We start from the raw sequence: 17,473 nt of genomic DNA on the forward strand, positions 1-17,473 counted from the left end.
GAAGGTCCTATAGCAATTACCTGATATTGCCAGTTAAGGAGTCTGAGTTACTTCTGTCAATAAATCGATTCTCTCTCGGTGCTTGTATACAGGGACAAGGACAGTCCAATTAAATAGCCCAAGCGAGCCATAACCATAACTCTACTTAACTGTTCTGGTATATACAGTCGGATTCACACAAACTGTACCCACTCACTGTGGGGCTCACACTCCTACAGCAGTAGTCTGCTAGCTGCAGGTGATAAAGCCTGCATATAGCAAGACAAACTTCCTGCCACTTAAAAAAAAACTGTATATGTTCTTTGCAAATTATAATGATGTAAGCGTCTTTTTGCATATACAGCATGGAAGTGAGATCCTATCACAAGTTGTCACTCAAGACACGTGTGGAGCCAAATTCTAATGATGGGTATGAACAGAGAGACTTTGAGCTGTCCATGTGATATTGCGTCACCAAGATGCATGTTAATCCCTGGTGTAAACAGGCTCTTTAGGAAAAAAATGAGTGCATGCAGTACAGAGCAAATCATCTTGAGCCCCTGTCTATGCCTGAGTCATGGGCCTGCAGTTAGGCCTATACATGTCTTCATTTCAAAGTTTTTTCATAGATGTGGCATGTTGTTGTTTGTCTGGGTTCAACTAGCACTGTTAATACATGATAAAAATAAAGAAAGAAATACATGAAATTGGTCAAAAATGAACAGAATTGTTTCAACAGTAGGGTTGGGCGATATCACGGTATTACAGTACACCAGGGTGTTTCGAAAATCCAAAGGTATGTTTTTAAATACTGTCATAAATACAGGTGCTCCTCTTTCTATTAAACTTATTGTCTGTAGTGCACAGCATGCACCACCAGAGCTCAGTCTCCGGTCTGTACTGGTGGAAAAGGCAGCTGAGCTGAAAGACACACCGCACCTAGAGGTGCAGGGAGAAGTTACAGGGCTGTAAACAGCCGGCAGCCTGCAGAAAGAGAGACTGTGGTGAATAACACTATGTTTTTTACATCTACCTTGGTGAATTAAATATTTATTAAGACCAAACCGGAGATGGTGATTGTTGGAATAGCTGACGTACTAACTAGATTACTAACAAGACTAGTAGGGGGTAAGTGCAGCACACTTATACAGTCATATACCGTATACCCTGGTGAAATTTCAGGTAGGTTTGATGGTCAGAAATAATACAAACCGCCCAAGCCAAAATGCAGTGTGGGTTGACAGCACAGATTTAAAACTAACACTTTCAATGTAAGCTGCAGGTAAGAAATGCCAGCAAGTCCACTGTTGCAGCTGATTCTGCTGCACAAGGCACAATTGAGCCTCTGTATGAGCTGTATCAGGCTTTCAGTCTAATGTAAACCCATCCACAGCAATGACGTAGTATAAAGGGTGAGAAAGCCTGTGTAGGACGGGAAGGAGGGGTGGTGGATGGGTCAAACAAACAGAAGACTTTTGTTTGCATTGTACATACCTGCAGATCACAAATATTTTACATTAAAACACTTCATATTAAACATATAAGTGGCATAGTATATGAGCTGACTTTGTCATCTGGAGGTGGAGGGGATGGTAGATGGTGTGATACTATGATGATACAGCTGCCATGCTGCAGACCACTGTTTGAGACCAACAAACATCAAATCTGGGTGTATATTGGCAACCCTTTAAGGCATTTTCACGAGCATTGGTGCCACCAAACCTGGTTGTTTCTCATCGTCATCATGTTTTCTAAAGGCAATTGAGCCACTGAATCCAGGCATTTTTTTTTTTACAAGACACTGTGCCGTTTTCCAGAAGCATTTGAGCCATCAAACTGGTAGTTCTCACCGACATGCCCCTGCCCAGGAGATCGGTGTTCATTTTGTGTATGAAACCAAGAGTCAACATTGAGGGTTTTTTTTAACTATGTTACATAGTTAACATCACATGACATACATGTCACATGGCATATGTCACTAAGTCAAACCATGATTTTTTCCCTAAACCTAACCAAGGAATTTTAAAGCCTAAGTATTTTTGGTGACCAAACGTATGTGTCCTGTGAACCCCAAAGTATATTTTGAAAGGACACTGTGCATGTAATGAGCAGAAATTGATACCCTTTTCCCAGGTGTCCAAAACTGATGTCAACAACGGAAGAGGGAAGAGAAAACAATAGTTATCAGTTTGCCTGTAGTTTTGAAGTTCAGTCCATGTACATTGCTCTCGCAGTATCTCATTGATGCTTGAAAGAGGCTTAAAAGAAGAGAAGTCTGGCTATGATACAAAATCAGTGAAAGTTTCTCAATACAATAGCACTCCAATGTGTAGTCTCTCTCTACTGTCGGTCTCAGAGGTGAACCACACAGGTCCACTGAAGCACATCACATGCTTTTAGGGCAGAGGTTTGTCAAAGCCACAGTGACATCGATTTCAGGATCATTTCAGTCCATATAAGTGAACATGAACAAATCTCTTCCAAAACTTGAAACCCAAGAATCAAAGCATCAATCTGAGCTGCCATCAAGAGACAAATACTTCAGGCTTCCTGAGTGACAGAGAACTGGAGAATCTGAGGGGTTGGAGTTTTATTTTATTTTATCAGAACGTCCATATGCTCATGAAATCACCATAAATACTATTGCTGTATCTGCAATATCAGTCTACTTTGGCTGATGGAGCCAGTGTTTCTGTCTTCATCATATCATCAATCATAGCTCTGTTTGGGAGATTTGGAAAAGACTTATTGATGTTCACAAATCAGGACTGAACTCTTCTGTTTCCATGTGGATTGTCCTCAAGAGATACAATGATACCAATCCCACATCAGTATCAACAGGGACAACTTCCCCCTACTGGCCTCTTCTCAGCTTTCGGGTTGTCGGTCTTTCTTCCTGCCTTTTCTCCAACAGGAAACATCACAGTCTGAAAAAAAAACAGAAGAAGAGAAACTTGAGTAACTCCTAAAAATACTATTCTGTGTCTCTCACAGTATACATTACTGGCACACTATGAACCTGGACCACATCTCTGTCTCTCAATTTTTTGATATATACATTATGAGCCTCAAAGTAACGTGATCTCCTGAACGTCCTTGAATAGGATAAGGGGTTATAGATAATGGGTGGATGGATGTATTTCAGACAGAACTTATACTACTTTAATCAGGCAGATTCATCTCTCTCTAGCACGCTGCATATGCCCATACATGGTTAGAAATCATTCAGTGAAAAATTTGACCCCAATATTAAAACTTTTTCTTTAATGTGTACTTTTTTATTGTAAAAAATGGCAAAAATATATCACAAGGCTTAAGATAAATATTTCCCAAATGTTCAAGATTTGGGAAATATGTTTATGAGAGTGAGATAAGAAGATCTCTCATATCTGAGCACTAAAACAGTAGCCGGAGTCAGCAGGCACTTAGCTTAGCTTAGCATAAAGACTGGAAACAGGAGAAATTGCCTTCTTTTAAAAGAACCACATATAAAGTAGTTTTGGCTATACTTGCTAAACTGCACTATATCGGTGGTGCTTATGACATTGTGACTAAACCACAAAGACTTGGACCACTGTAGCAGCATGTTAAACTGTTTGTATAAAGTTAATTCCAAACCATTCACAGAATTCCCTAAATAATGAGGCATCTGTTTTAACTTGTGCTGTCAGTGTTAAAGCATTAATCACAAAGCAATCAAGGTCTATAGTTAAGTAGTGCTTGCAACCTGTTTCCAGTAAGTAACAGCTAGCCTGACTAGTTTTCACAAGATATATTTCAGTCTTTATTAACAGCTAATGTAGAGTGTTACATTAAGTGGTTTGTAGGAATGAGAGAGCACACCATTATCTGTATCTGCATGTTCAACAAACTGAACAATCGGTATCTGTTTCTGTACTCTGAATGGGCGGAGTTTAAACCAGGTATAGGTGTGAAATAAACCATTAATGAGTAGGAATTAAATGGAAGTTGATATTTTAAATCTGAAATTGATATGTATTGATATTTTTTTTGATTAGACAACTATTTAAAGAACAGCCTCAGAAATGAGCTACAAAACACTTTTGATCACAAGAGACAGAGAACTATGTAGCTACCCAAATGAGGATTGTGCTTCATCATGAGTAGAGAGTTGACACATTTTACGCGGCTGACATTGCCTGTATCATCCTTGTACATTATCTGTACCAAATCCTTGATTCAACCGAGTATTTGGGTCAACCCCAATGGTTTGTATAGAAGAAATTCATACATGGAGGACAAACAAGGCCTTGATGATTTCTGCTTAATATGACTTTACACTGAGGGCCTCTGTTCTTTTTCCTCTGCTGTATCTTACCTCAGTCACTAGCTTTATGACAAATTTACCTAAGACTGTTTTTTTGTTATCAATTTCCAATGCAGTTTACTCACTGGCTCCCTTGCACATCACGCGAACACTTACCTCCTCCAAAAACCAAACAAGACAGCCCTGACCAAATGAAAGAGATGGAACCAAACCAACAAACATGTAACAGTAAGGTTTTGCATGAGTACTGAAATAGAAGCAATGTTTTTTTTTCTATTTTGGCAAAAAGTTGAGTGTTTAGAGCACACTGTGTTTTATGTTTGGAAAGGGATAGATTTGGAAGTATGAAAGTATGCCATGCTGCAGAGGCGGTTAGAGACTTTAGATGTTTTTGTATTTTTATTTTCCATGATGAGAAACTGTCACGATTTCAAGGAAGAAAATCCAAGCTGATCACAAAGGAAAATAGAATATTTATATAAAGCATATTTTCTAGATCCTATTTCGAGGCCCCACTGAGGCTGAGTATTTGATACTCCAAAGATTACGAGCTTGAGGCTAAGCTATCACTTCAACAGTCACTGTTTGCTGGAGGAATGCAGTGACATTGTGTGCTCCAGCTGTGAGGGCCTCAAATGGCACACACTGTACACTGCCACATCCTGATAATGACGGATTAACTTACCTGCCCTGGCCATGAACACGTGGCCTGGGCAGCAAACATACATTAGCAAACGTATTGCATTCCCCATCTCAACTGTGCCACAGTGAACTTTACTGATATGCTGTCAGTCCGGTTTAGCGCTTCAACAGTTTTTGGGGACGGTGTTTTGTAATGTCTCACTGCTCATAACATTATGTTCCAAACACAAACAAAATAAAAATATTGTAATTATTGAGTTCTTATCTAAATGCACTAATAGACCGTTAGCATTTTTTTTTAGAATACTTTGTCTGTTTTTTTTCTGTCCATTCCAGTGGACAAAGGATCTTAATGCAAAAATGGCTTAAGATAAATGGTCTGAAGAGACCTAAACACATTTTTTTTCTTGATTAATCGATTAGTTGTTTGGTCTGTAAAATGTCATACGTAAGTTATGCCTGTTAAATGTTGTTTTTCGTTTCATTTTGTTAACTGCATTTATAGTCATTGTATGATTCACGACGCTTGCGTGAAACAAGTACTAAAACGGCAATTCAGCATTTTCCTTTGCTCCTGCTATTATGAAACAAAATTTGTGTGTGTGTGTGTGTGTGTGTGTGAGAGAGAGAGCCAATGTTTTTGACAAGAAGGAATGTAGGTTTTAAGTGTTTGTGGAAAACTGGAGCCACAAAAATGTAACAAAATGGAAGCGTCTCAAACATGCCGCAGTATCAAAGGCTTGGCTAAGTTTCCCCGTGAGCAAGAGAGGACATTTACAAAACATTCTCCATCATAGGGCCAAGTAACATGAAAAATGTTAGGTATGTAGGTTCTTTACACAGCCTATTCTGCTTGTGTGTTCATCTCTGTTATTATAGTACAGTAATGAGAAAACAAAACATGTTTTTTATTCTAAATGTCCTCCCAGAGGGTTTTTTTCAGCCACTTTTCCATTTAACGCTTTCGGTATTGTACATTTAGAACCAAAATTAACACCTACTAACGTGTACCTAGTCCCTATATTTGTGTAATTTTTCCACCGCAGACAGTACTTGAACATGTGGGCAGGGTTGTTGTCACTCGCTGCTCCCTCCTGCAGGACTGTATTTCCCTGATCACTGGTAATACAGAGTGAACTGTCCACAGAACAAGCCTGCACGCTGACATTTTCAAAACAAAAAGAGCAGGCTGCAGTGAGAGTCTTCCTGTGTGGTAATTTTTAAATAGCCAGTTTGTGCATTGACTCCTTGTCAGGCAAGAGCAGGGGTTTGGTGCTGCCTGAGCACACAGCAACAATGCTCTGTTATGTTTTTTCTCCAGTGGGGTCAGAATATATGCAGTTCACATAACCCCGTCGCAAGTAATGTACATTTTTTAAATGCTCGAAGATACTTAAAGTGTATGTCATCCAAGAGAGACAATAAAAACAGATGGAGTGGTCAAAGTTGTCATATTGAAATTTAAGGTCTGCTGATGGATTGAAGTCCTCAACTCATGCACTGAGTAACATTTTAAATAAATGTTCCACCTTAAAAGTCACCGTCAGTCAGCCCAGTGATTTATTTTTTGTCTGTCTACAACTGCTGCTAGAGGCTGTGAAACATCCTGTCATTTTATAGTTATTGTTCACCAAAGTATGAAGAACTTCTCACAGTATAAACAGTGGTTAAACTAGCCTCGACTCAGCCCTAGACGCAGTGTTGATTCTCTACGGACCAATGAACAGACTGTGTACCAGATCAGTGTGCTCAGTACTCCAAAAGAGGGGTGATGAAAAATGGGGATGGTTCCAAAAGGTACCATCCACAACTGAATATAACTGAACTGAACCGACCTGCCGATGCTAACGCACCATTCGTTATACTCACAATCCTGCAGTGGTTCTGTTGTGGCAAAGCACTCGCTGAAGAGGCAGTGCATAGTTTGGCAGAAGTTGTCCAGAAGGGATTTTGGGGTTACAAATCGCCAGCTGGACTCTGGCACTCTGTCAGGCTCTTCCGTTAAATTATCCCAAGTGTCCTGGATCGACTCTGGAAGCTCCTGCTGGAACACCTGGTCACACACACACACAACACACACACACACACACACACACACACACACACACACACACAACACACACACACACACACACACACACACACACACACACACACACAACACACACACACACACACACACACACACACACACACACACACACACAAAGAAACACCATGCATCAGTAACATGGCAGGTGGGCTAAATATAATCCATGAATTGCTTTGCATCTGTAAATGTCAGTATCTCATAAAAAATTAATCAACAACAGTATGACTCCATATCCAAACAACCATTTACCGTGAGCATTTAAAATTTGATTATGCATGGCCAATACACAACAGATCATTGTGGTCTGATGGAAGAAAACTCACAACAAATTCCCAGAACTTTTCCCTTCATCGTTCAACCATTTAAATTTGAAGAAAGTGAACATATGCTTTTAATCCATAATATTTCAAAGTGCCCATGTGGAATTCCTTAGTCTTAGTCTGTCCCTGGTGTGGCAAGTAAAACTAGGAAAGAACTTCTTACCATACGAACTATACATTTTAAATTTTATCACTGCAACTTACTACCTGCCTCCTTTGGCTAGCTGTGTGATTTAATTGTGAGGAGACTGTAGGAATGAAAGGTAAACAATTTCAAAAATGAAGATTTCTCACTAAAATGAATGCTGATTGGTGGATCAGACACATCTCGTATGAGACACAGACCCCTGATCAACTCCACCAATCACTTCTCCTTTTCCACAGTACAGAAGAACAAGACTCAATGTTCTTGCATCTCTCAGAGCCCCCTTTATGTTTATGTATGAGAATGCAGCTACTGGTTGTTGTTGTTGTTGTTGTTACAAAGTGTAGCAAACTGCACGAGTACCCATTACCCTGCAACATATCGCTCACACACACTTCACTGAATGATCAATGAGTGTCCTAATTTCACCTTCACTGAACTCTTATTGGATCATAAACAGAAGCCACATTTAATTTTCTAGTGATAAGGGCATTCATTCCCTATATTGATAAATAGGATCAATGTGACATCCATCCCTGCAGTCTGTGGAAAATTCACTTACTAACTGAATTGTTTAATTTGAAGAACCGTGGTACAGATATGTGAACTCTAGCTTACCTCAGCGGGATGTGACTGTACAAAGACGCCCTCCGCATCCCTGAAGCGTCTTTCCAACTCAGCGGTGTATGGACGTGAAGGATGTCTCTCTGGCATAACCCGGATGATCTGAAATCACAATTTGTCTTTAGTGTTAGACAATAAGAAGCTTAAAGACAGCAAACAAATGCTCAACTATCTTCTTTATTCAGATCTTTGAATCCTTGTACACAAACAAAACAAAATGTGACATTAAAAATTTACATTGTGACATTAAAAACTGTGAGGATTTTTTTCTAATGAAATAAACAGTAAAAGAAGATGCGGCCTGAAAATCCCACAAAATTCTTGCCATAAACACTCATCTTTCCCTGGAAGTACAGAGGATCTATACATCTATACAGCAAGAATGGGATGGACGAACAATCCCAAAACATAAAGCCTCCAGACTCAGTTATTGGCAGCTCTGAGGCATAAAAAGGTGGGGCTCTGACCTGTACTTAGCCAAAGATGCAACACACACCAGAGAAGGGGGGTACTTTTACCATTAAGAAGGGGCCTAAGCTTCTGGCCAAAGCTTGAGGAGGCCTGCTGGCTGGAGCCGCTACCACACCCACCTGCCTTAAAAAGACTTTTTGGATAAGATTGCAAAACCTAGAGAGTGGTTTATTAACCTAATCTTTTCCTTAACCCAAAGTTTAAACCCACAGTAGACCTCACACCCTAAATGTTACTTCAAACAAAGTTGATCTATGTGTGTGTGTCTGTAAGTGTTTGATCATTGGTTTATGAAGATACACTTAGATTTTTACTCCTTGTACTACTGCAACTAACATTAGGGGGTGTAAACATGCTGTAAAGCCCCTTAGTCTTCCTTGTGCAAAATTCTTAAATTGACCACCATAATGTTATCCTGGTAAATATATACATCTAAATCATGCTCAATATATGTGTTGTATTTTCTCTTGTTTAAACTAAATCCAACATGCGATGAATCAACATTTTTGGTGATTAGTGGTGCTCCGCAAACTGGCGTCATTGCTGTCAAAGGCTGTACTAGTGGGAAGTAGTAGTCTGTGATGGGATTAGTGACTCACTTAGGTCTGAAAACTACTCAGTATTAGGTTAAGAGTGCATCAAGTGTGGCTTAAGGGTATTGCCCTTTGTCGTAAGTGGTACACATACACTTGGCTCCATGTGAAAGCATGCTTCCTGTAAGTGTTCAAGGCTGTAAGTGTGGGTGTTGTTGGGCAGACCAGCAATTAAATTCTTTGTAATCAGTTCCTACTTCATTTTTTCAATTATATGGACTTCAAGCCCAAAGCCCCGGGGCTTAAAGACATCATCAAGGAAGAGAGAGAGCAGCAGGGCTCCACCCCACTAATTCAACCTGCGTGACATGACATGCAATTGTACTTGAGTTTATACCTGAAGGCAAAATGTGTAGGTGGTGGAGCATTACTTGATGCTCCTGTATGGTGGCCAGTTCAGGGTTAGCATAAAGCAGTGATTCTCATTTTAAAGCCTCAGGGCCAAATCTGGCCCCAGATAGGGTGCCGGGTGATGACAAACCATTGTCCTATTCACAAGAAACATAAAGTGGCTCACACTGGGAATTGGTTTTGTACTTTTAGTATACATAAAGTGCCAGAGTGCATAAAAAAAGCATCAAAATAGAGCTTTTTTTTTAATCAAAAAAGTGCCAGTTGAGGATCTTATTCGAACCCCCTGACAGAGGTCGTAGTTAAGCCACTACTGTCCTGAAATCCTAGAAACGTCCTAAAAACCCTGAAATGTCCTAAAATGTGTGGAACGTCTGAGAAACATTCTCAAATCCTTGAAATGTCCTTAAACTGGAGAAACGTCCTAAAATCCTAGAATTGTCCTTGACTCCTTGAATTGTCTTACAATCCTCAAAACATCCTAAAATCCTAGAAATTCTAGAAACATGTATGGGGCTGCTGCGACTGGCCCCTGGTCTCCTGTCATTTTGCAAAAGTGGCCCATAAGCAAAGCAAGTTGGGTATCCCTGGCATACAGTATGTGCCTGTTCGCTTTATCAGGACATGACTGACATGTGATTTCAATTTTCTGATCTTTATTGACTGATTGACAGAGGTTTAGTCTTATGATTCACCTCAGACCTGCATTTAATCTCTGTGTGAAAAAAAAATCCAAGGCCGCATGTCAAGAGTGGCTGAGTGAACAACTTTAGATACTTTCTGTTTAAAAGCTTCAACTTCACTGGAACCACGAACAAATCTCCTCCTACCTTACCAGCGTTCATCTTTTAGCTGTTGGTATTTTCTGACGCACTTACATTATCTTTTTATAGCAGAAAAAAAGATCTGCCAGTGACAACACATTAAGTGTTGAACACACCAGTGAACACAATATAAATTGTGGTATGGCTGGGCAATATGGAAAAAAGTTTTATCGATATCTGCCAACATTCCCAGTTAGAGCTCAGTACCAGCGGCTGGATGAGACACTGAGCAATGCGTCCTAGTGTTTCTGAATAATTCATCCAAAGTCTGCTTAAACCTGAAACTAACACAAAGTAGTCTGTAGAAGTCTAAAGAAGTCACTTTCCACCTCTGCAAATGTTGCTGTTTTAGCGCTGTGGCTGTCAAACACTCAGCTGTTCTACAGCCAAAGTCATTCACTGCATTTGGTTCGCCACAGCGCTATTCTTATTATTATTGGCTGCTCATGTTGTCTGTCAAAATATGGCTGAAATGCATTCTATCAACATTATATCCACTATGTCTCATATTTCAATCGAGGAAAAGTTATTTTGCGACTGATATCGTTATCATTTTATCGCCCAGCCCTAAATTGTGGTGTAGACACTTCGGGCCTGTTCAGGCAGTTCGGAGAGAATAAAAAGCAGTGCTAGTTTTGACGAATTATTCATAAAATGTTTGTTTTAGTTTTGGTAAAGAAAACTGAATAAATTTCATCTTTATGCAGATGACATTCCTACCTTTTTTAACACGCCTTGGTTGACCTGGAACCACAACCTCTGGAGAACCAGCTCATCCAACCCCTCCACCTCTAACCTCTGATGGGTAGAAGAGAGGAGAGAAATGTTATTAATACATTTATCAGAATATGTGAATCTACAGCATGAAGTCTGACAAATTTATTTCGAGTTTTTTGCATGTGTAGACTAAAGTTCATCAGCATATAGCACCAAATAGTGTATATTTAAAATGCGAGTAATGCCTGGAAGACTGAAAAGAGCCCTCAGACATCTAAAGAAAGTGAGTTTTTAGTTACACTCTATAAGATTTTGCAAAGAGTGGGGATCTTGAAGGGGGCGCTATTTGTAAGAATACATCCAGATTCCTTCTGAGATCATTCCCTGGTGGAAAATATTACACCAAACTTCATTTAAGAAATGTGGCACACTAACAATTCCGTGTGTTTCTACAAAAACACGGAAACACGTCTGCAGCCGTGAAATCTCTTGAAAAGTTGTTTGGTGCGCGGCTGGGATAAAGCATATGGCAAGCATCATCTGAGGAATCTCTCCCACCATGTCCTCAAACAGGAAAATGGAAACAGCAAGTAAATAAAAATACAGCATTTAACGTTTACCAGTCTGTTGATGTTTGACAGTTTAAAGACTTCCTCTTGATGAACCCTGATGGTGTAGTTGATTGGGAAGTAGTGCTTCTGTAATGCAAAGAAAAAAAAAAAAAAAAATAGCATGTGCATCTCAAATCAGAGAGCGATTGTTACATTGGTTGTTACATTCACTGTCAAAACCAGTAAATTTAAACAGCTTCTTTCAATTCAAATTTAACTTCATCAATTTTACGAAGCAAGGTCAGGAGTACTACTCAGCCTGTGAGAACAGTTCTAATAATTTCTTCTTTTCAGAAGAATTAGAACAAAATCTTGTCCTTCCTTCTTTTTTTTTCTAGCTTTTATTTTCCTTACATTCAGCAAGATGCAATCTGAATCAAAATACACACAAGCTTTTTTCCACATTTACTGAGACATGCTTGCAAACATGCCTTCATTCTCTCACCATGTACCGTCGCCTGTGGCTGAGGCTGTCGTTGAGCGTCCTCAGGGGCGTGCACATGCTGGCTGGTGTTGGGGCCATCAGAACAGGCGAGAGCAGAAACAGGCCTGCAGAAACCACAGAAGAGATTAACTGCATTACCTGTCTTTTTATTCATTCTTTTCTCATGGTGTGATTAAAGAATTCCTACAAATTACAGTTTTCTTGTGCTGCACTCAGATCACTTTCACAAGCTATTTAAATCTCTCCAACGTGGGCAAACTGCTTTGATTTCTTTTAAAATCATGGGGTAAAATAAGCAAGAAATATCCTGCAAAATATCAGAAATTTGTTAAAGAGGAAAAAACAGATTAGTAACTAATTACTAATAACAGATTAGTTAAAAAAAACATAGGGAAATGTCCAGAAAACTATGGTTCTAATATTTTGATTTAATATATTATAATTAACTATTTAAAATTAGGTTATAGAAACATTTTTTTTTTTTCCTCAGGTACTTCTTAAAAATCTTTTTTCCCACTTTTTTTCTTTGTTTGTCCTTGTCTTGTTTTTGTTTGGCTTTTTTTTTTTTTTTTTTACTTTTGTCTTTCTATTTTTTTGCTATTTTTCAGGCAATTTTTTTTTTTACTTTTTACTAATTTCTTGCTTATTTTTGGGTCATTTCTTGTTGCTCATATTTTTAAAATAAACCAAGCCAATTTGCTTAGGTTTTAAAGGGTTGAAACACAAACTGCATACATTTTTAAAGTCTGACAGAAGTGAGGGAGGTAAGCTCTTTTGACTGTCTCAGTATTGCCCTGTTCTGCCCTGAATTTTTTTCAGATTTCAGGAGAAGGACAAAAGACAATGTATGTCTCGCAGGGAAGACTGAGTATTTAAGTCTCTGTCATTTTGTCTGGACCAGCCAGCCTGATTTTTATCTGTGTTCTGCTTTGTCATTAAAAAGCTAATTTACCAGCAGCTTTTTTTCACCTTGAAAAATAATCACAGCTTACAGAGGTCCAGTGTCACTCAACCAACCAGTCAATCAAGCAATCAAGTCATTATTCTGACAGTTTACTGACTTCCCATATACTGATGCCTACCGGCAAAAATATAGCGATTTTTATCAACAAGATGACTGTCTTTGATATGGGTCTTTGAAGAATGACACTAAAATATTGTTTTTTCCAAACCCTTTTTCCTTGCCCTCAGTTGACAAAATGTACCAGCATTAAGAGAAGATGGAATCTGAATTTGTATAAATGGTAAACAAACAAGCCATTAATCAAAGACAGGTTTTAATGTGTTAATGCTCTAACGAGAATTACTGTCTCGAGGTTGTATGCCTCTGCCAAACAGTCAAATTACAGTTTACATCCAAGTCTATCCAGACTTATATGTCGCCATGACAACTGACATTGTGACTAGGGATCGACCGATATTGTTTTTCAGGGCCAATACAAAAATAGCTACTAGTATTTAATGAGACTGATAACCGACAGTTGGAACTGAGATGCATTTACAATAAAAATGAAAATCTTTCTATCAGTATTTAGAATTTGGAATATAACAAACTACAATATAAAACTTTGTTTAAATGCCTTTAGCAAATGTTGAAATGAAACTGAAACAATCAACATCATATACAGTAAATTCCCAGCATCTGTTTCTTTTGTGATGTCAAGTGAAAATTGAAATAAAATTAATGAATAATTTAAAATAAATACAAAAAGCTCCCTGGGAGTTTACAAACTAAAAGGTCCTCCCATGCTTCAAATATGTATGTGGCTGCAATAAAGTGAAATATGCCAAAACATTGATGAAAACTTCTCAATCACAAGGTGAACATAACAATACCCTAAAGTATACCCTTGTTTATCATCTATTTTACTCTTACTCTCTTATTCTCATGCTGTATTGAAGCAAGAATCAAATAGGGTCATTTCTCCCCCTGCTCTCCATCAGAAAGAATGTAGGTTTACTTCTGATTTGGCTTCACTTTTCCAGGTAATCCCTTGGTCCAAATGGAGGTTTGTGTCAAATTTCAATAAATCCCCTAAAGGTGTTACTGTTAAATGGAGTTCACCAAAATTGGATTGATGGCCGTAAAACCCCAAAACATAACACCTCAGGCCACCGCTGAGGCATAAAATCTGATTCAAGGCCAGATGGCCTCCAGATGGTCAGTAATGTTTTAAAAACGAATCTTTGTCTCAGTCACAAATATTGACTGGGTCAGACCCTTGGAAAAAGTCCCGAAATTCACCTCCAAACCCCAGGGGTCGTATCTGTTGCTTTAGATGGTGTCACAGAGGTCTGAACTTGAATTACAGTTGATAAATCTTGACAAGGAGCCCCAGATCAGAGGTGAATAAGTCGTACAACATGGTCTACACTGTGATTAGCTGACACTTTAAAATGTATCTTTAATTATGTCTCAACTAATATGGAAAAATTACCAATTTTTATAAATAACTAGAATAAAGAGGATGCTCTGTGTCCCATCCAAGGTTAGATAAGTACCCTAGGCTCCAGACCCCCTAAGAACACTGAAAACTCTACATTCATAGTGTGTCACTGGTTTGTAGAAATTGAAAAGTTGAGTTAAAAAGTTAATTTCTTGCAATGTGTGGGACATTTCTTGCCAAGTTGCTCACTGCCTTTTCCCCTGTGTTTTAGAACAAAATCAAACCAGTTTGGTCATGTTTCAAAGGGTTAAACAGCTTATAAAAGGCTTCTGAATACAGCACAAGAAAACTGACGTTGATCCAGGTTTCAAAGGGTTAAGTTGCATTAATCATTATTAGCACACTGATTCATTAGGGCCCTAACACCAAGCTAACCTTAGAGCTCACGATCCCGAACAATTAAAAGAGTATTCCAGCAGTTTAGCATTACACTCATGGTGGACAGTTTAAAAGTGTAAAAATTGACGCAGCAGAAAAAGATACATCATCTTTTTTACTGCATGCATGCATTGCATGTTTCCTCTGCAAAATTTTGCTCCTACAATGCATATTTTCTATATGCATTTATATTGCATATCATATTTTTTCCAAGTCTCCATCCTTGTGTATATGTTTATATTTTATTGATCTGTAAAGCACTTTAAATTATCCTGGTGAATAAAATGTGCTATGCAAATAAATCTGCCTTGCCACAATAATGTAATATATATCACAATACAGTAATTGTTCTGTAAATTCCATAAAGAAATGGTTTTTAAAAAACATTTTTTACTTCACCTTATTGATTATTTTCTTCTTTTATTTGGAATTTCTATACAAGCAAAAACAACAAATGCCTCACAAGACATTTTAAAAACCAAAGACTCAAAACAGTAAAACTAAAATTCTTTCAAAATGGAAGCATTTAGGTTCTTGAGGACAATAATTTCATGTGATACGGGTGTCTTTATTTATAACTTAACCGTCCTCCTCCCGGTCTGTTCCAAACAACGTTACCCTCTGAAACAGCTGGACTTATGATATAACAAGATCACACAAGAACTATGTGAGACTCTGCACCGATCGGCGCAGTTCTACCTCATGTGTCGTAATACGGCCACAGTCTATGGCCAGAACACTTTTTGTCATCGTATATCTGTTTAAATGCTCAGAATAGGAATCAACATGTCTTACAAAATTTGCAGTTGTCACTAAAGGTTTTAAGAATGTGGATACATAAACAACCGCCGGTCAAAAACCTCTTTGTTTCTGACAGTCTCCATCACCAACACTCCAACCCCCTCAATTAAAGGCAAACTAATGACGGACTTTGACCATCAAATACTGATCAATGACCAAATGTCTCCCTCTGCAGGGCCATTTCCTGAGAAATACATATAACCAATGTGTAATGCAATCTATGTTATTTAGTAGGCTGAGAACATTTCTACTACATTTTTTTTCTCGGAGCAATCGTCTCTCCAACTTGAGAAACTAAATCTTTGCCAGAATTGAATCTTAATCTTACTGAAGGAAACAGTATCAGCCCGGTAATGTCTCTTTAAGAATATTACTTTCCTACTGCTTAGCAATATGAAGCTACTGTTCAGTACGTACACCATATTGGCTTTCATGATTAGCAAGATATTAAGTAGTAACTTTAACGTGAGGAAGCAGTGGTTTATGCAATTACCACTTTTAGTCAATTTACACCGAAGCTTTATTTTTTCTTTTAAGTTTCCTGTTCTTTCATGTCCCTCATTGTATAATACACACACACACACACACACACACACACATACACACACACATACACACACACAGCTACTTAGCAGGAGGTGAAGAAAAACTGAAATGTAATTTAGGCTCCTGATCTACTCCCTCGCTGAGTTCACTTGGTGCTGTGGGAATACTTTAGATTTTGTAAAAATGAATCGTCTTCACAAATCTCTCTTCATGCTCTTTTCTTAACATGTATATTCAGTTGCAAAACATGTTGTTTTTTTTTATCTTAAAGCTCAAATGCAATTTTTTTTGTTCTTTATGGTTTTTCATACTCCTCACTCAGTCCTTTTTTCTTTCAGCTGGTCAAAGGTGACTTTTCAAAAGATGTGTTGCACCTGCAGCTTGTCGAGGGTATAGCTTTGTCTTCAAGGAACATGCCTTTTTTTGCACTGAGACTTCACTACAAGATGGATTAGTTTAACAACTTAAAAGGGAACTGTAGCATTTTTCAACGTGGACACTAATCTCCCATGTTTTTGTGTCTAAGTGACAAATGGGAACAACAGTTTTTGAAGTTGATCCAGTTTTGAGGGCTGCAGCTCGGAGCAGGTGCCCCAATCAATTAACGTCTGATAAAAGGGCTTGTTTTTGCCTGATAACAGGCTCAGACTTATCAGTGTCACACCATTACACAAAGGATCCTTCAGAAAAATAAAATGTTTTTCTGTGTCCAAGTCTCACTAAAGACTCTTGCTCTAAAATGAAAATAGATTCGTCTGTTTCAAACGTTATAAATTTCATTGTCCTCAAACTTCTATGCATCCTTTGTGTTGGTACAAATACAGAAGTAGACAGCAGAGGTCTGTGCTGCCATTCTTTACATCCCAACATGTGAGCTGAGAATTATTTTCACTAATTTCACTATATATTAATATATATTACTGATTCATTCCATTCCGCCATTATTTTTAACTTTCTTCATCTCCTACTGTCAGATCACACTCAAACTGCGCTACATTGCCTACATAATCTCAACTGGCACTGCTTCATTTCATCCTCATACATAAGCTCTTCGAAAATGTTTACAAATACAGACAGAATGCTGTGTCTGTCTCTGTAGACAGTCTCTGTCTCTGTAAGTAACACTGAGAATAAATGAGCCCTTACTCTGAGCTACAGCTACTACTCTTTGCAACAAGCACAACACCCAGTCTATTGCA

The 17,473-nt window shown here is 38.4% G+C and overlaps 1 protein-coding gene across 4 annotated transcripts in view; it reads right to left on the reverse strand.

Annotated features, from left to right (window-relative positions):
- Nucleotides 1-1,021: 1,021 nt before the first annotated feature.
- Nucleotides 1,022-17,473, reverse strand: part of il34 (interleukin 34) — a 34,947-nt gene continuing 18,495 nt past the window's right edge. For 3 of the 4 annotated variants that reach the window (XM_042496596.1, XM_042496597.1, XM_042496595.1), the window contains 6 exons: nt 12,103-12,206; nt 11,667-11,744; nt 11,050-11,127; nt 8,085-8,192; nt 6,779-6,962; nt 1,022-2,906 (listed from right to left, as the gene is read on the reverse strand). In XM_042496596.1, the coding sequence (XP_042352530.1) occupies nt 2,848-2,906; nt 6,779-6,962; nt 8,085-8,192; nt 11,050-11,127; nt 11,667-11,744; nt 12,103-12,206 (611 nt within the window). In that variant the 3' untranslated portion in view covers nt 1,022-2,847. Of the gene's footprint in view, nt 2,907-6,762; nt 6,963-8,084; nt 8,193-11,049; nt 11,128-11,666; nt 11,745-12,102; nt 12,207-17,473 lie in introns of all 4 variants that reach the window. The other variant, XM_042496598.1, reaches the window with a different exon arrangement.

This window comes from Plectropomus leopardus, chromosome 11 (genome assembly GCF_008729295.1).
Source record: "Plectropomus leopardus isolate mb chromosome 11, YSFRI_Pleo_2.0, whole genome shotgun sequence".
Taxonomy (NCBI): domain Eukaryota; kingdom Metazoa; phylum Chordata; class Actinopteri; order Perciformes; family Serranidae; genus Plectropomus; species Plectropomus leopardus.